Source organism: Rhinopithecus bieti, unplaced genomic scaffold (assembly GCF_001698545.2).
Source record: "Rhinopithecus bieti isolate Rb0 unplaced genomic scaffold, ASM169854v2 scaffold_39870, whole genome shotgun sequence".
Taxonomy (NCBI): domain Eukaryota; kingdom Metazoa; phylum Chordata; class Mammalia; order Primates; family Cercopithecidae; genus Rhinopithecus; species Rhinopithecus bieti.
Window position 1 is genome coordinate 955711 of NW_016817144.1, and position 23558 is coordinate 979268.

The 23558-nt window shown below is 36.8% G+C and overlaps 1 protein-coding gene across 3 annotated transcripts in view; it reads left to right on the forward strand.

The window, feature by feature from the left end:
- The window catches only part of HELZ (helicase with zinc finger), a 173917-nt gene that overhangs the window by 104497 nt on the left and 45862 nt on the right, over positions 1-23558 (forward strand). For all 3 annotated transcript variants that reach the window (XM_017855843.1, XM_017855841.1, XM_017855842.1), the window contains 4 exons: positions 1451-1598; positions 9186-9369; positions 11091-11319; positions 18764-18968. In XM_017855843.1, the coding sequence (XP_017711332.1) occupies positions 1451-1598; positions 9186-9369; positions 11091-11319; positions 18764-18968 (766 nt within the window). The remainder of the gene's footprint in view (positions 1-1450; positions 1599-9185; positions 9370-11090; positions 11320-18763; positions 18969-23558) is intronic.

Here is a 23558-nt window from a genome sequence, read left to right on the forward strand (position 1 = left end):
AAAAAAAAAAAAAAAAAAAAAATATATATATATATATATACACACACACACACACACACACACACAACACACACACATATAAATAAAATAACACCACAAGGGTAATTCTGGAAACCAAAACTTTAGATTATGTTAGCTATACATATGTTTTTCTGTGACTAAATATATAATCTGTATGAAAAGTTACATGCTATAATAAATACATTGACAAATAGCATGATGGTTTGCTTATGTCTTTGGCTATGTTGTACAAGGAATCTGCTTTAAAAGAAAGGAAGAAAGGAAAGAAAGGGAGGGAGAAAAACCATGAAACTTAGTAAGTTTTAAAATATTTCTGTTAGCTATAGTGTGCATAAATATAAAGAGATACAAAGGTATATATCTCAACAACTCAGTGGGTTGTCACCACCTGCATGCAGCATGTAACCCTCATCCAGATCAGGAAGCAGAACATGACCAGCGCTCCGAACGCCCCTTTGTGCTCCTTTCCAGTCATTACCCTGACCAGAAACTTAACACTGTAAAAAAATGTAGTATAATTTAATAATATTGATTATGTCAACCATGTGAAAACCGTTTTTAGGTTTCCCTGAATGCAATTGGATAGATATAATTGTATCTCTCAAAATGTGATTCTTTTATTGTCTTCAGTCATTTGCTGCAGTCACTGATGAGTCAAGTACTAGATGGTGTCTTCATCAGTAAAGTGGATTCATTTTACAGCTTGATCGTCTTTCAATTGTGTACATTGTTTCAGCATCTGTATATCTGTGTGTTCGCATGTATTAGTACAATCATGGGTCACATTCTGAGAAATGTGTCATTAGGCGATTTTGTTGTTGTGTGAATGTCACAGAGTGAACTTACGCTAACCTAAATGGCATAGCCTACTACACATACAGGTTATATGGTGTATATAGCCTGTTGGCTCCTAGGTTACAAACCTGTACAAAGCATGCTACTGTACTGAATACTGTAGGTAATTATAAAACAATGGTATTTGTATATCTAAACATGGAAAAAGTATGGTAAAAATACAGTATTATAATCTTATGGGACCATCATCATATATACTGTCTGTTGTTGACTAAATCGTCATTGTGTGGTACATGATTGTATGTGACTCATTTAAATAAAAATATATAGTAACCAAGGAAATATACTGGCTAGCAAATTTCTTCATAAAGTCTCATCTTGTGTTGAACTGTCATCATTTCTTCCTGTTTTGGCTTCGTAGCTTACCAAAATCATTCCATTTAACAATGTTACGCCAGGACCCTACTCTTGTTATTTTTGGAGAAAATTTTGGCATCATAAGTATTAGATGATTGGAGTAAAATTAATCGTGGACATAAGGCAATATTATTAGAATTGACTTTTTTTTTTCTTATGGGTGAAATTAGTTTTGATGTAGATTTTCCCCCTTTTTTCTTTTTGTCTTTTACTGCAGTTACACCTCTGAGCTTTTCTATGAGGGCAAACTGATGGCCAGTGGGAAGCAGCCAGCACACAAAGATTTCTATCCACTAACTTTCTTTACAGCACGAGGAGAAGATGTACAAGAAAAAAATAGCACAGCTTTTTATAATAATGCAGAGGTACCTTAATTCTTTTTTGCAAATTGTTAACATTTTCTCAGTCACATCGTCTGGTTTTGTTAAGCATTTATTTAAAGTTTTGGGTTGACATTGTATTGCATATTGATTTCATTTACATGTTAATAGTATGTAAAGTTTATTCTTTCTTGTATAACATTGATTTGTTCAGATGAATCTCCTGTGGGAAACAAAAACTTTGATTTACATTTTGTCTTATGGTAAGACACAAAATACATAATTCCATTCAAAAGAAAAACCAACATTGTTCTCAATTAGATCATTATTGTTAGGTATCTAAAATAGACTCTGAGTAAGTTTTATAGTGCATGTGCAAATGAGGTATCATTTTAAATGAATAAAACTTGAATTGCAGAATCCTGTGCTTCAAAGAGATCACATGGACCCAGACAGCAATGTTGCAATTCCATGATGTGCTCCAACTTACATAATTCTCTTATAATTTCTGACTTTTTAGGTTCAGAGAGAGTGTGAGTATTTGAAGGGTCAGATCAGGCAGCAGACCAAAAAAATGGCAACGTCTTCAGGGGCTAACAAACCAGAAACCCTGGAGTTAAGGTTCTGTCCGTCAGGAGGGAGTGGGGTTCTGGACTTCAGGAAACCCGAAGGATGGCAGATCGTTGGGAGCATGGCTCTTGATCTCCAGTCTCCACTGCCCTTGAATTCCATGCTTTACCCATATTATTTACAAAGAAATGGCTTTTATTATGTAGTAGGAATTCATTTTTCCGTTAAGACATTGTTCACGGGCCTGTAGTTAGAAGTCAGTACAAAAAAATCATCAGTACTCACTTGATAAAATCCTAGCCAAAAACAAAGAAACTTGACATTTTGGTTAGTCTGTGCCGTTTAATTTTAGGAAAAGGTAAACTTTTCTTTAAATATTTGAAATATTGAAAATAACTTTAGGGGTCTCCTTTATTGTTTTTGCACTCAAGTTGGAAACCACTGACCTAGAAATTAGCCGTGATTATGGGTGGGAGGGATGACAGGAAGCGGCAAGCAGGGCCTGAAATCCAGAAGCCTTGGTGGCCCTGCGGTGACATCAGGCATCAGAGCTGAGCCTTGATCCTTGATCCTGAGGCAGGATTGATGTTTGCCTACTACAACTGAGAGGCTCGGTTTCTCAGCCTGGGTTACTTGTTCATTCACAGTGACCTGGTGTGTTTCCCAGGAAACCCGTAAGCTATAGGATAAATAAGGTGCTGTTCCATGGACTGTCAGTTTTACTCAAAGGTTTTTTTTTTTTTTTTTTTTTTTGAAAATATTTGTTCATACTAAAAGGTCACAAAGACAGCTCACTTTAAAGGTCATGTGACCTTTAAATATTAAGCATGTAACTTTAGAGACATTTCAAACCACCTTGACTTTCACCAGAGCATAGTTTGTTCAGAGAGTGGCTTCAGCCCCATGAGTTACTATAGTCAAAAATTTTGAGACATATTGCTCCAGGACTCTTTCTGCAAGGGGCAAAAACTGACCCTGTTCACCTCAGCTGAATACCAGTGTAGGTGTTTTGAATTTTCAAATACCAGTATAGGCATATTTGGATACTAATATAGGTTTATTTGGACAGTAAGATGATTTTAGAAGCTCTGGTCTTTTCTTGATGGTATGTAATTTAAAAGTGAAACTCAAATCTATTTTGTGTTATAGAACAAGCAGAGGAAGTGGCATCAGTTACATCATAGGGGAAAAATGATATCTTTTATAAAGAGTATAATACTTAGGAGAGCATTTGAAAATAGTTTACATTCCACTATTAGGAAAATAAGATAGTCTTACATAGAGTTAAAATAAAAATGAACTGAAAAAAAAAGGTTGGAATTAAAAGTAAAGTTCAAGAACCTCAAGTTGAAGGAATACTCATAGCATTTGTGCTGTGCATAGTTCTCCTTTGTTTAGGCAACATGCTTTTTATTTTACATATCTCGTGCTTTGTACATCATTTGAAATTGTGTCTTCCTTCACGTGCTTAAAATTGTAGAAGGAGACTGAGAAAGATCATTCTTTTTTTTCTTGATTCTGAACTTATATCCCACAGTAATGAAATGGTTTCAATTTAATGCCAAGGTGAGAAAAAAGTACAATTTAAATACTAAGCACCAAAGATATGTTTTTTCTTTCTTTCTTTTTTTTTTGTTGACTCAGAGTCTCTCTTTGTCACCCAGGCCAGAGTGCAGTAGTGTGATCACTGCAGCCTTGATCTCCTGGGCTCAGGTGATCCTTTAGCTTCATTAGCTTCAGCCTCCCAAATAGCTGGGACTATGGGTACGCACCACCACGCCTAGTTAATTTTTTAAAATATATATATTTTGTAAAGATGAGGTCTTACTTACTATGTTGCCCAAGCTAGTCTTGAACTCCTGGGATCAAGCGATCCTCTCACCTCAGCTTCCTAAAATGCTGGGAAAGAGGTGTGAGCAACCATACTGGGCCAAGGTTTAGTTCTTTACCTTGAAAAATTCAGTTGGAAGGGAGGAGCTATGGATAATAACCATAAGATGGTGTGGTCTGAGAGGTAGACAGAGTTGTGCAGATATACAAAATGAATCCATTGGGCTTGGTGGCACCTGAGGCATAGAGGAGAACATGGTTTTTGCCTCATATGTCTTGAGAATCTGCAGTTAATTATCTATATTTATAATTGTTACATCTCCCTAATAGGTTGACCTTTTTATCATTTTTAAGTGTTCCTCCTTGGTGTGACTCATACCTGTAATCCCAGCATATTAGGAGACCGAGGTGGATATATTGCTTGAGCCCAGGAGTTCAAGATCAGGCAACATGGTGAAACCCTGTCTCTATGAAAAAATTAGGTGGGCATGGTGGCAGGTGCCTGTAGTACCAGCTACTCAGGAGTCTGAGGTGGGAGGATGGCTTGAGCTTGGGAGGTGGAGGTTGCAGTGAGCTGTGATTGCACCACCGCGTTGCCGCCTGGGTAACAGAGCTAGACCCTGTCTCAAAAAAATAAAATAAAATAAGTAAATAATCCCTCTTTATCTTAGTACAGTTTTTTGTTTTAAAGTTGATTTGTCTGACATTAGTATAACAATTTCAGCTTGTTTATAGTTGCTGTTTGCACAGTATATCTTTTTTTATTTTACTTTCATCTTATTTACATGTTTGAATCTGAAGTGCATGTTCTATAGACAGCATATTGTTAGATCTTGATTTTTTTAAAAAAGTCTGAAAATCTCTGCCTTTTTGTTCGTTTGTTTTGTTTTGTTTTCTTTTGTTTTTGAGACAGGGTCTTGCTCTGTCACCTAGGCTGGAATGCAGTGAGTGACACGATTATGGCTCACTGCAGCCTTGACCTCCCTGGGCTCAGGTAATCTTCCCACCTCAGCCTCCTAAGTAGCTGGGACTACAGATGCATGTCACTATGCCCAGCTAATTTTTGTATTTTTTGTAGAGATGAGATTTGCTGTGTCGCCCTGGCTGGTCTTGAACTCCTGGGCTTAAGCTATCCACCTCCCTCACCCTCCCAAAGTTCTGGAATTGCAGCCATCTTTGCATTTTGATGGGGATTTTTAATACATTCACATTTAATGTTATTGATATGGTTGGATTTACCTCAGCCCTTTTTTCCTCTATGTCTCATGTAGTTTTTGATCTCCTGTGTCTCCTTTATTGCCTTCTTTTGTATTAAATGCATATTTTCTAGTGTCACATTTTAATTCCTTTAATTATTATTTTTCTTTTTTTTTTTTGTGAGATAAAGTCTCACTCTGTTGCTCAGGCTGGAGTGCAATGGTATGTTCTTGGCTCACTGCAACCTTCGCCTCCCAGGTTCAAGTGATTATTGTGCCTCAGCCTCCCGAGTAGCTGGAATTGCAAGTGCCTGCCACCATGCCTGGCTAATTTTTGTATTTTTCATAGAGGCAGGGTTTTACCATGTTGGCCAGGCTGGTCTCAAATTCCTACTTCAAGTGACCCACCCACCTCGACCTCCCAAGGTGCTGGGGTTATAGGCATGAGCCACCATGCCCGGCCATTTCTTTTAATTATTTTTTAATTATATTTTTTGAGTTATTTTCTTAGTGGTTTCTTTAGGGCTTAAAATATACATCTTACTTTATCAGAATCTACTTCAAATTTTCACTAACTTGTTTCCAAAGAGCTATAGAAATTACTCCTACATAGCTCTATTCCTCCTTCCTTTCTGTGCTATTACAGTATATATAATATACCTATATATAACAAACTATATTTTTATAATTATTAATTTATATAATTTTATGTTTTTAAAAAATTCTGAGAGAAGGGTGACAAGTCAGTACATGTTTATGGAGTTTACTATATTAACCTTCACTTCTCTTTGTGGATTTGAGTTACCATCTGGTATCATTTTTTACCTACCTCCTTTGTGCTGTTATTGTCAAACATATTACATTGTTATATGTTATAGCCTAACAATACAATTATGTACATATGGGCTTATGCAATTGCTTTTTAAATGAGTTAAGAGGAGAAAGGAGAAGAAATATGTTATTATACTGTCTTCTATCATTACCCACATAATCACCTTAACTAAGATCCTTTGTTTGTGTGGATTTGAATTATTGTCTGGTATCACTTGCTTTCAGCCTGAAGAACTTCCTTCAGTGTTTCTTGTAAGGGGAGTCTGCAAGTAAGGAATTCTCTTAGGTTATGTTTCATCTGGGCATGTCTCTATTTTGCCCTCATTTTTGAAAAGTAGAATATAAGGTTATTAGTCGAATTGGTTGAATTTTTTCTTTTAGCACATTGAAATATGTTTTCTCACTGCTTTCTGGCCTCTATTGTTTCTGGTGAGAAATCTGTTAGTCTTACTGGAATTTCTTTGTAAGTGATGAGTTGTTTTTCTCTTGATGTTTTCAAGGTTTTATTTTTGTCTTTGACTTTAGTTTTTAATATGGTTGTCTGTTGTGTGGGTCTCCTTGCATTTATCTTACTCAAAGTTCATTTGAGCTTGGATGTATAGCTCAGTGTTTTCCATCAAATATGGAAAATTTTTAGCCATTATTTCTTTGAACCTTTTTTCTGCTCCTTTCCATCTTTGCTCTCCTTCTGTTCTCCCATCAGATGCATGTTGGTGAGCTTAATTGGTGTTCCACACTTCTTTGAGGCTGTGTTCTTTTTTCTGCATTACTTTTTCTCTCTGTTCTTCAGATTGCGTAACCACTATGTGTCTTCATGTTTGCTGATTCATGCTTCTGTTATTTCAGATCTACAATTGACTCCTGGCAATAAATTTTTCATTTCAGTGTTTTTACTTTTCTACTTCCTAGGGCATAAATTGCTCCACGGTGTAATCCAGCTGCCATGGGTCTCTTGGCAGAGGCAGAATGTTGCCAGTTTGTAAGCCTTCCTCTCACTGTCTCCTGGGTAGAACTTAGGGAGCAGTTGTTGGGGGAATACATGGAACTTGCTCCTCACTGCTTTTCCCAACCTGCATCCATCCTATGGAGCAGGAGCTCTGTGTATGCTGTGTGTTTGTGTGTAATCCATGCTGCCATCCAGGTGCTTCCATCCAGCTGGTGCCACTACCCAATGTGGGTCTTCTGTAGTGCAGACCAGGGGAGGTTGGGATCTGCTGATGTTCAATGGCTGCTGAGTCTACGAAGCGTAGGTCTTCTGTCCTAGGAAGCTAGAGAAAATGGAGACTGTCAGTGGACTGCCAAGGCCTTTGGAACAGCTCTCCTGCAATACAGAGCTATGTCGGAAAGAGGGACTGCACTGCTACCCACTGTCTCACTCCCTATGTAGCAGGAGATGGTGGTTGGGGAACAGGTACCACCTGACTACTGCCAACTGCTTATCATAGGCCTTCTGCAGCACAAAGCTGTGAAAAACGAAATCTGCCAATGTTTACCAGGTGCCAAAAGCACCTGCAATAGGAGGGAGCTAGGAAGATGGAAATTGGCCCTTGGCTGTTGAAACAGTTCTGTAAGACAGAGCTGTGGGGGAATAGAGGCAGTCCGTAGCTTGTAGGCCTCAACCTTCCACTGTTCTCAGTGAGTTTTGTAGGTTTTGTTGAATAGGCAGATGCTTCTCAATTTTCTTGTAACCTCTTTCCTCTGTCTTTAGAGACTTTGATTGTCTTTGCTAATTTTGACCAACTTAAAAGATGTCTGTCTGGGGAAGAGGTTTCCCACAATGACTCATACCATCATTCTAAGTCTGTTTTTTGACTACACGACAGTAGGATAAAGTGCAGAAATGGTTGTGTATTGCTTAGTGGTGGGAACTCTGTTTATGGGGTGGGAGGGTGCAGCAGAGGTGTTAGATGTCTATCCCCACATCTAACCACATGGGTAAAGATAATTTTTTCCTATTCCTTATTTCAGTAGACTCAGTATGTCTACTCTGTTTCCTGATAGTGAGAACGCCATGTCTTTAGTTTGCTCTTCACATTCCCTGGGTGGTCTGTGTATTTGATGCATGTGCTGCTGTATCATAACAACAGTAGGATGACTGTAGTCCTTACCTCTGTAGTTCATTGAATTTGTATCTGGACATGGGAACTGCTTCACAGTCAATAACCTCACGTTTTTCAAAAGATGAAAATGGTCAGTTTTTATTAAATATATTTAATATTATAAATTCAAATAGATACTGTTAGTAAATAATAAAGAAACGATGTACTTAAAGACATTTAAAAGCATATCTCCTTCCTCTGCATGCCCCTAGACTCTTGACTGACCCTCTCTTGTGCTTGCCTTATATGTATTTTTTTATTATAACTCTCTTTTCTAAATAAACTATAAGCTCTTCTCAGTAAGTAGCAGGCAAGGAACATGTTTTATTAGTTTTTGTACCTTCTCCGCTGTGCCAGACATTGAAACTGTTTGATCAATTCATTGAATTAAAATAGAACAAACTATCCTAAAAACCTTATCATAATCCAACAATTGGGGTCTGAAAAATTTAGTTGCATAAACTGTGGTGTTGCTTTATTGCAAGGTTAATGACATGGCTTGGCTGGACTTGTACCACTAGCAGGTAGTGAATTCTGAAAGTCTGTCTCTGTGATCCACATGTGGCCTAGTCCCAACTGTGGTTTGTTGTCAGTTGGTGGCTGTTGGCTGGTCAGCTTAATTATATCAGTGAGGAAGGGGACAATGTTAGGCCTTGTACTGCTGGGAATTAGTGGTGTCCTTGATGACAGGAAGCTTCTAGTTGGTTAGTTTCATTGGCCTGATCTGGAGAGAGTGGACTGAGAATTTCTGGGACTGTGAGAACTTACCTCCCCTAGAATCATGGCCTGTCTTTTTCCCCATGCAGGAACTTGATCTTGTTCCTCCCTACACAGGAACTTGGGGGCCAGTAGCATTGCCCCTGATTTTCATGTTTTCACTGGTTGTATTATTGGAGAATTTTACTGTTTAAAATGTAAATGGAAAATTTATATTCTCATTCTGTTCACATCAGCAAAGCATTACTCTCATTTAGAGGTAGTTTTTTTTTTTTTTTTTTTTAAATGACGTCTGCTAAAATGGGATCCTTTATAAATGTGTTTCAGTTACGATATTTTCTCCAAACATTGGTGATGACTTTAATATGTATGTGTATGTTTGTTTAAAGGTGTTTGAAGTGGTGGAACGTGTAGAAGAGTTAAGAAGGAAGTGGCCAGTAGCGTGGGGGAAGTTAGATGATGGCAGTATTGGTGTGGTGACTCCATATGCTGATCAAGTGTTTAGAATACGTGCTGAACTTCGAAAAAAGAGATTATCTGATGTTAATGTAGAAAGGGTGCTAAACGTTCAAGGTAAGTATCAATTGCAATGAATTAAGTCATTCAAATGCTTAAATCTAAAGTGTGTTCACACTGGATTTTTAATGCTTAAGATCTCTTTTCTGAACTTGTGTTCTTTTCATATCAAGTTCTTTAATGCCAGGTTTGGCAATTAAAGGTTGCACTCATTTACATGTTTATTAAATTTTTATATCCAAATAAAATAAGTATTAACAAATATACCTTTTCTATGACCATAAATTGTGTCAGTGCCACATAGTATGTGTATGCTGTGAATTACAATCACAATAGTATATAACACATTTTGCGGTTATACTGTATCTGAGTATGAATTTCTTCATAAAGATTTTTATGTATAGACTTTTCTAAATTTATAGTTAACAGCAACTCCTTTAAATTATCTTCATTTAATTAATTGCTATAAAGTTTGTGCTTTTAAATATATGAAGCAACATTATGATGTGAACTCTAAGTGAAGCCTAATACAATGTTAGGTGTTATGGTAATATCCAGCAGTAAGAGTAAGAGCATGGGAAAAACATAGTTCTACTGTACGATGTGTTGTCCAGATTATACAGAATTTAGGTGAGCATTTTAGAAAGAACATTAGGAGTAAATTAGAAAGCACCCAGAGAAGACTTAAGGTAGTGAATGGTCAAGAAACTGCCATGAGAAAACTAGGATTGTTTGGCCTGGAGAGGAGAAGACTAAGGATTGACATCAACATTGTATTGAGACTTGTCATAGGGTGAGGGAATAGATATGCTACTATATGAAGCACATAAAAAATGATATACACCTAGACTTTCTGTAGACTTCTTTATGAAATCAACTGTGCCTGCCCCCGTTGGCCAGAGACTAGATGACTCTTTCAACAAAGGGTCCTTGTATTGGGTGGAACCTGGGACTAGATAGTTTTTAAGGTTGGTTCCAACAGTATCATTAAAAAAATTTTTTTTATGGTGGTAAAATATGTATGGTGTAAAGTTGACCATTTTAACCATTTTTATGCACATAAGTTCTGTGGCATTAAGTTCATTTACGTTATTGTGTAACAGTCGTCACCATTCATCTCTAGAACTTTTTTGAGCTTTCCAAACTGAAATTCTGTATGCATTAAATGCCCCCCCATTCCTCCTTACCTCCTGGCAGTCACCCTTCTACATTCTTTCTCTGTGAATTTGACTATTCTAGCTACCTCATATAAATGGAATTGTGTAGTATTTGTCCTTTTGTGACTGGTTTATTTCACTTAGCATAATGCCTTCAAGGTTCATCCATGTTGTAAGATGTGTCAGAATTTCATGCCTTTATGAGGCTGAATAATCTATTGTATGTATGTGCCACATTCTGTTGATCCATTCCTCTGTCCAGGGATACTTACTTGTGTTGCTTCCACCTTTTGGCTATTGTGAATAATGCTGCTATGAATGTGGATATACAAATATCTGTTTGAGTTGCTCCTTTCAGTTCTTTTGAGTATGTATGTAAGCATGGAATTGCTGGATCATATGGTAGTTCTCTGCTTAATTTCTTGAAGAACTGCCACACTGTTTTCCACAGCAGCTGTACCATTGGACATTCTCACCAGCAGTGCATAAGGGTTTCAGTTTCTCCACATCTTTGCCAATGTTTGTTATTTAGCAATTACATTTTTAAAAATGCAATGCTTTTATTTTATCCGTGGTTCAGAATGACAATCTTAAGTCTTTTCTTAAAAATTTTCTTTGTAGGAAAGCAATTCAGAGTTTTGTTTCTTAGCACAGTACGTACAAGACATACTTGTAAACATAAACAGACACCAATTAAAAAGAAAGAGCAACTTCTGGAAGATTCCACAGAGGACTTAGATTATGGTTTTTTATCTAACTACAAGCTTCTCAATACTGCCATCACAAGAGCACAATCCCTGGTTGCTGTGGTGGGTGATCCCATTGCTCTGTGCTCTATTGGAAGATGCAGGTAAATATGTGTTACTGTTGAGACATTAAAGGGGAAATGTGACATGATTTGTATCCCTATGTGTACATTTATTCATATGACCTTCTGGCTAATTAAAATCAGGTTTATTATAGCCTGATATCCAATGGGAACACAAAAGCATATTACTTTGAATCTATTGTATGCATAATTGTATATTCATTGAGCCATTATTCAAGAGATATTTCCTGAGTGACTTCTAGGTTCTAAGCACTCTTCCAGCTCCTAAAGATACATCAGTGAACAAAATACACAAAAGATCTCTGCCCTTGTGGGCTTACATTTTATTTGTGGGGCTTACTTTTTACTATTAAGGAGAGGAAGATTACTATACACTAAATAGGAATAATATATAGTATTTTACATGGTAAGTTGAATGGAAAGGAAAATATTAAGAGGAATTAGGAGTGATGGGGACAGGGCAGACTAGCTTGTGATTATAAATAGCATGGTGAGAGCAGACCTCACTGAGAAGCTGACTTTGGAAGTGAGGGAGAAGCTATTTGGGTTAAAAGTGCTCCAGGAAGAAGCAACAACTAGGGCAAGGGTCCTGAGCTGGTTTCATGTATGTGTCTGTAATTGATGGATATTAACTTTTGTATCCCTTGGTGCCTCACTTTTCCCCTTCATTGTTCTAATTTTTGATGAATTTCCTTCTGTAGTCTTGCTCTCTCAAGGCTTCTCAATGTAGATAATTCTTTGTATCTGGTTAATCCAGAAGATCTTAACATTTGGGGTTTAGACGTGGTCATTACTTGTCTTTTGATAGCATTATTAGTATTCATTAGACTTTAGTTTTAAGGAACAATTTCTACTAAATATGGTTAAAATACCAACCTACACACCAAAATCTTTCTTTATACACTCGTGACTTATACCAGTGAATTGGAATTTTAACTGTACGAAGCCAGTAATAGAAGATTTGGCCTTTTGAGTATTGAAGAACTGTGTTAGCATTAAAAAAAAAAAAAAGCAGTTGAACAGATATTTATAATATTCTTTTGTGAAAAGAAAGAAATACACTAGGGATTACTTAAAATTTTATAAGTATGCTAGTTCCTGTCATAGGAAGTTTAGAATAGTAAAAAGAGATGTAGATAGTCCTGAATCTGCCTTGGGTAATTATTTCTTTTTGATCTGTTAGAATTAAAATAGACAAAACTATTAGGACATGGCACTCTTTAAATCAGGTTTTTTTTCTTACAATATAGATGATGACAGCACTTTATTATCTGTTTTGTGTTCTAGCAGGCAGAAAATCCTATGGGAAGGGAGACTATTTGACACCTTTAAGAATCAGTTTGATGTATCAGAATTTCAGACCCTCAAAAAGTTCATGGCCTTTCTAGGGGAAAGCTGTCGTCAGAAGAATCAAGTAGAGTTTTAATTGATGAAAAAAATGTTTCTTCTTTAAAAATCAAAGCCTGGAGGGTCTGTGACTTTGTCTATGAACAATTCTGTTGTAACATCTTTAATTTCATACCTTAAAAATATATTGCCATGCATTTGTAGTCACCAATGACAAAAAATTGGAGGGAGGAGAATTTTTTTTTTTTTTGAGACTGAGTTTCACTCTTGTTGCCCAGGCTGGAGTACACTGGCACAATACCGGCTCACTGCAACCTCCACCTCCTGGGTTCAAGCAGTTCTCCTACCTCAGCCTCCCAAGTAGCTGGGATTACAGGCCACCACACCCAGCTAATTTTTTGTATTTTTGGTAGAGACGGGGTTTCTCCATGTTGGTCAGGCTGGTCTTGAACTCCCGACCCCAGGTAGTCTTCCCGCCTTGGCCTCCCAAAGTGCTAGGATTACAGGCATGAGCCACCACGCCTAGCTGAGAATATCTTATTTTTTTTTTTTATTTTTTTTCTTTTTGAGTTACGGAGTCTCGCTGTGTCTCGCCAGGAAGGCTTGGAGTGCAGAATGGCCGGATCTCAGTCACTGAAATCGCCTCTGCCTGCCGGGTTTACGCCATTCTCCTGCCTCAGCCTCCCAAAGTAGCTGGGACTACAAGGGCCCCACCCCTTCCCCGCTAGTTTTTTTGTATTTTTTAGTAGAGACAAGGGCACAGTATTAGCCAGGATAGTCTCGATCTCCTGACCTCGTGATCCGCCCGTCTTGGCCTCCCAAAGTGCTGGGATTACAGGCTTGAGCCACTGTTCCCAGCCAAGAATATCTTAATTCTAAGTTACAAATGAATAGAAGAAACCAAGTATATCAAGGAGTCTGCTATTTTGGCTTTCATCCTAGGAATTTTACTTTATATTACTTTACTAGTCATTGTAAGTATATTTGGTTAGAATGTTGCTTGTGGTATTTTACCATTTTTGCTTATAGTTATTATTTGATAAGTGAAACAGCACATACTATGATTAGAATGTAATATATTAAATCACATATATAGATTGGAATGTGTTGAAAACAACTAGAAACTATGAGGGGAGTAAACGGATATGAGAATAGTGTTGCGGTCAGGTGCAGTGGCTCACACCTGTAATCCCAGCACTCTGAGAGGCCCTGGTGGGTGGATTGCTTGTGCTCAGGAGTTTGAGACCAGCCTGGGCAACATGGCAAAACCTTGTACCTACAAAAAATACAAAGTTTAGCTGGGTGTGGTGGCATGTGCCTGTGGTCCCAGCTACTTAGGAGGCTGAGGTGGGAGGATCGTTTGAGCCCAGGAGGTCAAGGCTCTAGTGATCATGCCACTACACTCCAGCCTGGGTGACAGAGCAAGACCCTGTCTCAAAGAAAATTAAAAAATGAATAGTGTTAAGCCACATTAGGTTTGGGTTCTCCTTACAAATAGCTCCAAATACATTTACCAACCTGAATATTTTTAAAGAAACCATTACCCCTTTCTTAATAGAGTCATATTATACTGTGAATTGCATGAGATCAGCATTTTTCATCCATTCTCTGACAGAAATCATTACTTTCTTAGAGCAAATGGGTGAATAATTCTTCCTGAGGCCATGCTCTCAGAATTATCCAAGGCTAATTTTTAACTTCAAAGCTGAGTCTACTGTTGCCTGTTTCTTACTACTCAACCGGGAAGTGTCAAGGTATACACCTTAATTGATAAGCTAAGCAGAATATTTTCAGGGAAGTAAATATACCGTGTTGAGTGGGAAAAACCCATACATTTCATAGTTACATGGCAGTGTTGATTATCTGCTTTATTTATACAGTTTAATCATGGCTGTAGCCCAAGAATTAATAGTTGGGGCATATGGATATTTAAGCTTTAATCTCACTAATTTAATTAGATATTAATTTACCCTCACAATACAAGTAAACTCAGAGAATATAATATGATTCTTGGGTCCTGTAAAAATGGAAGAGTGAGTTCTTTGTAGTTTGAGTTCATTAGGACTGTTTTCCCACTTTTTTCATTTAATATTTTCAAAAAACTAATATATTCCCAAATATCAATCAGGTTTTTAAGGAATACTTCCTGTGTATATTGTATCAGTTCAGAAGTAAATCAGTTATATATTCTTTTTTGTTTTATTTTTAAACAGATTTTTTTTCTGTTAATCCAAAATGGATATAGTGAAGATCCTCCCACTCTCTCGCCAAGCTAACAAGTATTAATAGTGGCTGCTGTTTATTGACAGCTTTCTTTGAGCCAGGTGCTGGTTTATGTGCTTTGCACATATTGCCTCATTCGGTCCTCTTAACAACCCTATAATGTGGGTATTTTATTTGCATTTCAAATGGGCAGCCTGATTCAGAGAGATTAAATTGCCCAGGGTCACATAGCTATTATGTGGTCCACTCAAACAGATGTCAGATTGACTTCAAAACCCACATTCTTCTGTCTGGTTATGCTGCCTTTCCCAGAACTGATGGATATGCTCAGAGAAATCTGCACGGAATGGCAGGAGGCTAAGAGGAGAGTGATAACCTTTCTTCAAACCAAGGCATTTGGAGAAGGTCTTCCCTTGAACTGAATTTCTTCATTTAGCACATTTTATTTACTCTGTGAAATATAAACATATTTCATGTATGTGTAGAGATGTATGTATATGTGTACACACACACACACACACACACACACACACACACACAGTGACCTAGGTACACCAAGTGATGTTTTAGTGTTTTATCAGTCATCTTAGAAGTAAGGTTAACACAGAAAGAAAATCAAACTTTGTTTTCAGGCAGTGATTAAAAATAAGGTTACATCCTTTGAAATGCCTAAAATTATATTACAGTGTAATACACACTTGGGTTTTTAAACCAATAGTACTAAAAAAAATGGTTAAAGTAATATTATATTAACATTTTAGGGAGGGGGCTAAGAATTGATAAAATCTTTACATAACCAGAGTGGTGAATTCTTGTCCTCATTGTAATATGATCTTTCAATTATCTGTATTCAGAAATGCTTCATAATTGTATACACAGTACTTTGGTCAGGTATTGGGGAGTTCAAGGGCCAGTGTAAAGAGAAAAAAGGAAAAACTTTAAAACTAAGAATTTTTGAAGGAAAGAAGCATTTCCCTGAAAGTTTAGAAGTAAGACACAAATGTCATTTCAATAGTAAAGAATAATAATAATAGTCGTGCTGGTGCCCCACTTTACACATGAGGAAACTGAGGTATAAAGAGAGGCTAAGTAATCTGCATGAAGTCACACAGCTACTGAATGATAGAGTCAAGATTTTGGGCTAGTTCTAGAATCCGTATGCTTTACCATTTTGCTATATCAGCGGTGCCCCCGCCCCCCCAAAAAATGTCAGATTTAACATGCAAATTTTAGGTCATTTTCAGAGCCAGTTTAACTTGATTAACTTGTAGTAATTATTTAATGTTACTTTTAAATTGGTATACTTTAACTCGAAGGCTATTTCTTTGAAACCCCTGGAATCTTGTAGGCAAAGACTGTCACCGAGCTCCAGCTTTTTGTGAAGTATTAGGTTGTTTGACTTAACTCAATGTTACTTCAAATTCTGTTCATTGCAGTCAAGGTCAGTGAGGGTGATATAGGAACAGGGTATGGAGTTTTAAAAGGTAGCTTAAAAATAGATCAGGTTCTAGCATTTTGGCTGTGTAAGCTGGAAATGAAAAACATAATAAGAAATTGATATTAAAAATTGAGCTAGAGGCTGGGTACAGTAGCTCATGGCCATAATCCTAGCACTTTGAGAGGTCAAGGTGGGAGGATTACTTGAGGCCAGGAGTTTGAAACCAGCCCTGGCATCATAGCGAGACCCCATCTCTGCAAAAAAAATTTAAAAAATTAGCCAGGTGTGGTGGCACACACCTTCAGTCCCAGCTACTATGGAGGCTGAGGCAAGAGGCTTGAGCCCAGGAGTTCAAGGTTACAGTGAGCTGTGATCATGCCGCAGCCCTCCTGCCCTTTAGTCTGAGTAACAGCACGACCCTGTCTGAACAAACAGAAAACTCAACTAGACAGAGTAAAAGTCAATCCATTCTTTCCTTGGTGTTTTGCTTTGTATTGAAGTCCAACACAAACATGAAATGCCGCTTTATGAAACTGATACTTCATCAATTAGACTAAAAAGACCTTTTGAATATAGTATGTAGTAGAATTGTATTGATAAAAATATTCATACGGTTGAATATTGTGGCTATTCTTATTAAAAGGGTAGGAAAGTAGGTGGCTTTTAGATCCTGAGTGCTATATAAGATAGTCCTTCCTTATATTTTCTCAAGTTATGATGAGAAAAAAAGCACAGTTCCTTCATTGGGGTTCTTAAAAATAAAAATAAAGGACAGCTTTTCAGCGTGCGTTTCTTGGCAACACACATTTCCAGCAACTGCATGACTGTCTTATTAGCCTTAGTCTTATGGTCAGAAGTATATATTTAATATTTTGTAGCATTTTTACTTTTTCTGTTGTTTACATATAGGTCTAAAATTTTTTTCTGAACCCATTTGTTTATTTTTTTGTTTATTCATTCCATTTAACATTTTTTATTTTTTCTTATTAAACTTATTTTTGTCAACAGCTTTATGGGTACAAGTGGTTTCTGGTTACGTGGATAAGTTGTATAGTAATCAAGACTGGGCTTTTAGTATGCCCCTCACTGAATAGTGTACATTGTACCCAATAGATAGTTTTTCATTCCTTACCCCTCTCCCACCCCTCTACCTTCTGAATCTCCAATATCTCAATTCATTTCTTAAACTCATCTTCAAAAAACTAGGAAAGATGGGTAGAAGGCATATGTAAGAGAAGCATAGTTTGAAATTAAACTCTGCAAAGTTTTATGAATATATTAATAACTCAATTCCCATTCATATACTAACTTTTATAATATAAACCTTTTCATTTATGCTTCTTGAAGCCATCTTGATTACCTGCTGTCCACCTGGACACAAGGATACCAACTTGGGAAGAAACCATATCACATATCTTTTATAGCATAATAAAACATTATTTGAACCTCTCATATTAAACATAGGTATGCATATTTATAATAGTCATTTAAAATTTAAAAGCTATATGTTGTCTTTTGTAATATGTATTTAATAATTTTAATATTTAGAAATCAATTTTCAAACCTAGGAACAACGGTATACAAATGCAACAAGTTTTGAATGTATTTTTCTCCTTTAGTACTTATTAATTTGATTAAGAAATGAATAATCAACATTTAAAATTAGCATTCCAACTTCCTATATTTTTCATAATTCATTCAACACTTATAACTTAGTTAATGGTATAAGTTGTGCTCGTGACTAGCACCTGTTAATTAACAGAAAAATAAGGAGTAGCTGGTTATTTCTTAAGAATCTTCATGAGGATTATCTACTTTGTGACTCAAATTTATGTCTTGAGTTGGCTTTTCTTAGTCATCTAACACTAGGCTACTTTGGCCTTACAATTCAAATATATACACACACACAGATACACATGCTTGTGTGTATCTGTGTGTGTGTGTGTGTGTATATGTGTATGTATATATGTGCATATATACACATACACATGCATGTGTGTATATACATATGTATATAAATTAGAATTATATTTATATTCATTATATTGAATTTTATGTATATATAGTATATATATGTATGTAGTAAGTATGCCTAGAAGTACAAATTTTTTATGAAATGAGTTGCCATCAGTTTTGAAAACTTATTACGTGGGTAATAAAAAACATCATTTTGAATTAGTGTGGATAGGTGAGTACTGACCATATTGCATTGATGAGCCAAAATTAATGGAGAGCCTATTTTATATGTACTGTAATACAAGGTATGACTATAGTTTCAAAATCAAACTTCTGTAGTCATGATCTAGTAGAAAGATTTTATCTCAGTCATAGTCAGATGACTATTGGGTTTAAGGATTTGAGGTTGGGGTGGAATTTGAAATATCTTTAGTTACTTATGTTCATTTCTGTGATCTCATCCATTGAATTATAAACTGATCTTGTAAATCTTTTCTGTAGGAAATTTTGGGAACGGTTTATTGCCCTGTGTCATGAAAACAATAGCCTACATGGAATCACTTTTGAACAGATCAAGGCCCAGTTAGAGGCTTTAGAGCTAAAGAAGACATACGTGTTGAATCCGCTGGCACCTGAATTTATCCCCCGGGCTCTCAGACTGCAGCATTCAGGAAGTACCAACAAACAGCAGCAATCACCACCCAAGGTAAAGCCTCTGTTAATGAAATTGAAGAGGTTAAAGGGAGAAAACTGCGCAGAAGTGCCAAAGGTTTATTGGGCTGCAAGTTACTTTAAGTGTTGGAATTGAAGGTTACATTTGGCGGCAAGCGGTTTCTGCAAGGAACTTGTTTAGTGTGGACATGTAAGTGAAAATACAGTGTGGCATTTAGTCATGCTTAATGTTGCAATCGTTCTCAATTTTTAATACCTGATAACTTTTGGTATCATTTATTTAAAATAACCTTCTAATCCTCTTTACTGATAAGAGTTGTTTTAGTGAGATGTGAATAAAACAAAGAAGTTTAAAAGATTATCACATTTATTAAAACATGTCCTTACATTCTTTATAAGGAATAATGTTATAATAATGATATTTATATAAAGAAAATAATTCTGAACCTTTACTGATGACCGATTCATTTAAGGTGGTATTTGACAGAGTAAAAAAATTTGGCTGACTTCTTGAAGATGACTGTAATTGATTTTGACCCATATTTCTTGTATAGAAGCGTTCTAGTCAGAGGGAATGGAGCAGGGGAGTCAAGGCCATTTCCACTTTTGAACTGTAGTTACTTTGGACAGAGACACCTGGCTTATTTGCTAGAGTGCCTGAAAAAAATGCTTGCACTTACCATCTAGAAAAAAAGGTTCTGAGATTGGCATGTTTAGTATTTGTTCCATTTTGTTTTGTTTTGTTTTAATATTTATAATCATCAGCATATTAAAATTACCAGTAAGAATTAAAAGAGTATATCAGTTTTGCACTTCCTTTAAAAAATGTAAATTTTTTTTTTTTAGACAGGGTCTCTGTCACCCAGGCTGGAGTGCAGTGGCACAATCTGGGCTCACTGCAGCCTCCACCTCCTAGGCTCAAGCAGTCCTCCTGCCTCAGCCTCTGGAGTAGCTGGGACTATAGGCGCATACCACCACACCTGGCTAACTTTTGTATTTTTTGTAGAGACAGGGTTTAGTATGTTGCCCAGGCTGGTCTCAAACTGCTGGGCTCAGGTGATCTGCACGCCTTAGCCTCCCAAAGTGCTGGGATTAAAGGCATGAGCCACTGCACCAGGGCAAAAAATGTAAATCTTAATGTGTAAGCAGTAATTAATGGTTTGATATTCTGAAAATCTTTTAGCTATATAGTTATTCCGCTGAGAAGAGAACTATTCTCTGTGTTAATATACTGTTGTACATTCTTAGTTTAATAAAAATGGACCTAATGTGCAATACTACTTGTGATTTGGCATTTTTAGGGTATCACACATTCTACATAAATGAATCTTGTAGATTTCTCAAGCTTATACTGTTAATGTATTAGCTGTTTATTTATCAGTTAAGTTACTTCTATGTGCCTGATGTTATTGTAGGTGCTAAAGGAGCACAGATAAGCAAATTAGCCCCTGAGTTCTCCTGTGGCCATGTTGGAGGAGTAAGAGGAAGTAGATAGATTCAGGCAAATGTCTACCAAGGAGATCTTGTTCAGAAGTTTATTGGATGGGTGGAGGTAGTGGGAGATTGGGGAAACATGTCAAAAACTGGAAGATAAGCTCAGTTAAGGCAGAGATTTTTGCCTGTATTATTTGCTGCTCTCACCTCTGTGCCTAGAGCAAAATCTGACTCATAACAGGTACTTAGAAGTAGTTTTTAAATGAATGAATAAAGCTTAAGACAGCTTTTACAAAAGACTCATGGTATGAGAGAACAGGGGACATGACTTTCATACATAGCTAGCTCTAGATTACTGCTACATTATTATTACTATTACTATTTTTTGAGACAGAGTCTTACTCTGTTGCCTAGGCTGGAGTGCAATGGGGCGATCTTGACTTACTGCAGCCTCTGCCTCCCGGGTTCAGGCAATTCTCCTGCCTCAGCCTCCCAACTAGCTGGGACTACAGGCAAGCGCCACCATGCCTGGTAATTTTGTGTGTGTGTGTATGTGTGTGTTTTAGTAGGACAGGGTTTCGCCACATTGGCCAGGCTGGTCTCAAACTCCTGACCTCAAGGGATCCGCCTGCCTTGGCCTGCCAAAGTGCTGGGATTACAGACCTGAGCACTGTGTCTAGCCTGCTACATTATTATTTTGTTAATGAGCTACCAAACACTGTATATTTTATGTAAACTAAGTAAATTTACTATTCTATGGTTTCTTGCAAAGTCAAAATACAAAATACAGTGACTGGAGGATTGTATCCTGTATTGAACCATGCAGAATGCCGAGTTATACTTGTAGACATGCCACTATCTTTTTACTCCATAGATCCCAATTTGCTTTTTTTATTTAGTATACTACACAGCACCCTTTGTGCTGATGTATATTGTCTAGTGTGCTTCCAGCTTTACAATATAGGATTACCCTAGATTATGGTTATTATTTTTCTATTAGTTTCCTATTGCTACTGTAATGAATAAGCACAAACATAGTGACTTAACACAAATAGATTACTTGACAATTTTATGAGTCAGATATCTGAACTGGCTTGGTTGGTTTCTTTGCTCTGGGCTTCTCAGGGCCAGCATCAAGGTATTAGCTTTCTGGGTCCTTATCTGGAAGCTCTGGAAAGAATCTGCTTCCAAGATCATGCAGGTTGTTGGTAGAATCCAATTCCCTGTGGTTATAATACTGATGTTCTTGTTTCCTTGGTGACTGTCAGCTGGGAATCATTCTTAACTTCTAGAGGCTTCTTACCAGTTCTCAACTGTGTCCCCTACATCTCAGAGCCAGCAGTGGTACATTGAATCCTCCTTTCCCTGGGGATCTCTCTTACTTCCTCTTCCACTGCATCTCCCTTATTCCAGCCAGAGAAATTTCTCTGCTTTTAGGACTCATGGGATTAGATTGGGCTCACCCACATAATCCAGGATAATCTCCCTATTTTAAATCTATAACTTTAATTAATATTCACAGAGTCCCTTTGGCCACATAACATATTCACAGGATCCAGGGATTAGGATGTGGGCCTCTTTACAGGGGCCATTCTGCCTGCCACACTCTGATTAAATTGCTGTGTTTCTTCTACATGCTAAGCAGTTGTCCTTGGGTGTTGAGTCATTAGCAAATTAGTGATAGGTCTGGAGGATAAGAAATCTAAATGGTTTGTCAGCCTTTTGGAACTGTCTTATCTGCTGTTTGTGTCACTGGCCCTCCTTTCTTCTGTCAGTGTGTGTGCTACTGGCGCTCTTGTCTCTTCTAATTGCTCCTGCTTCTCATCTTCTACTTCTGCCATCTTGATGTTTGCCCTTTTCTCCTTTTTTCTATATGCTTTTCTTATCACCTCTCTCTCTCTCTCTCTCTCTCTCTCTCTCTCTCTCTCTCTCTCTCTCTCTATATATATATATATATATAGTTGGTGCCAGTCACTGTGAACATTCTTTCTCTTGAGGTTAATGGACCAACTGTGATTTTTTTGGGGGTCTTTTTCTGACTTCATGAGGCTTTTTTATGACTTTGTGACTTCAGCTGCCCTTCCTCACTCGTAACCAGTTGACCTTAAACCTTCTGTGTTTACTGCTGATCTGAGTATTTGCTCTTTCCAACAGTTAGATAGGTAGGTAAATCAAACATCCTTGCGTTTTTGCTTTGGTCAAGAATGAATTTTTCTTCCTGCTGTAGACATAATCTCCTCTTTAGTTTTCAGGTATAATTTATAAATTTACAAATCTGTGTGTGTCTAAAGGTAAGTTGCATAATGTTCTACTTTTCCTCAGTTGGCTTGATATGTGTTACTTTTAGCCCATGGGAAGAGATAATTTTTTTTTTTAATCCAGAAATTCAGAACCATTGTCTCTTCAAATATTGTTTCTGCCCAAATGTCATCATTTTTAAAAGTAGACTAAATATACCATTATGTGAATTTGCTATTGCTTATTTAACAAATCCTGCACTGATGGGCATGTAGATTGTTAACATTTATTATGCACATAAACCAAGCTCTCTGTGCCCAAATTTATGATTACTTCATTTGGATAAATTTCTGGAAGTGTGGTCACTGGGTTAACATATGTACATTTTTGATGCTGTTGATACGTATTGCCGTATTGCTGTCTAGCAATTAGCTAGATTATCTCACAAGCAAATGATGACAGTTCCCCTTTTCCTGTTTTTGCTTTTTTAAAGTAAATTTTATACTTTAATATACCATGAATTATACTCAAAATATCATAAATCCTAAGCCATATTTGCATTCTTTTTACTGTTTTAAAGGTTCTCATCCTCAAGAATTGAAGATTCACATTTTACTTTGAAAACAACTTCTGTGTTTTGTAATTTGTTAGAAAATGTATAGAGAAACTGCAGTTCTGTTCCTTCAAAGGAATAGAATTTAAGTCATGTTGATTGCATATTTCATTTTAATGAAAAATATTCATAAAAAAGGAATTTTAGATACCCTTAATTTGAAACTGAGAAAACTTGAGGCCCAGCCATATTATTTGAGATGGCTGTGACCTAATGTTTAAAAAGAAAATTGGCTCAAAGCAGTCTAATGGTTATTAATTATAGACTCACAGTTTTAAAATTTTAATAATTGATGTATACATTAATTTACTTATGATTAGGAAAATGGTTATTGTTTTC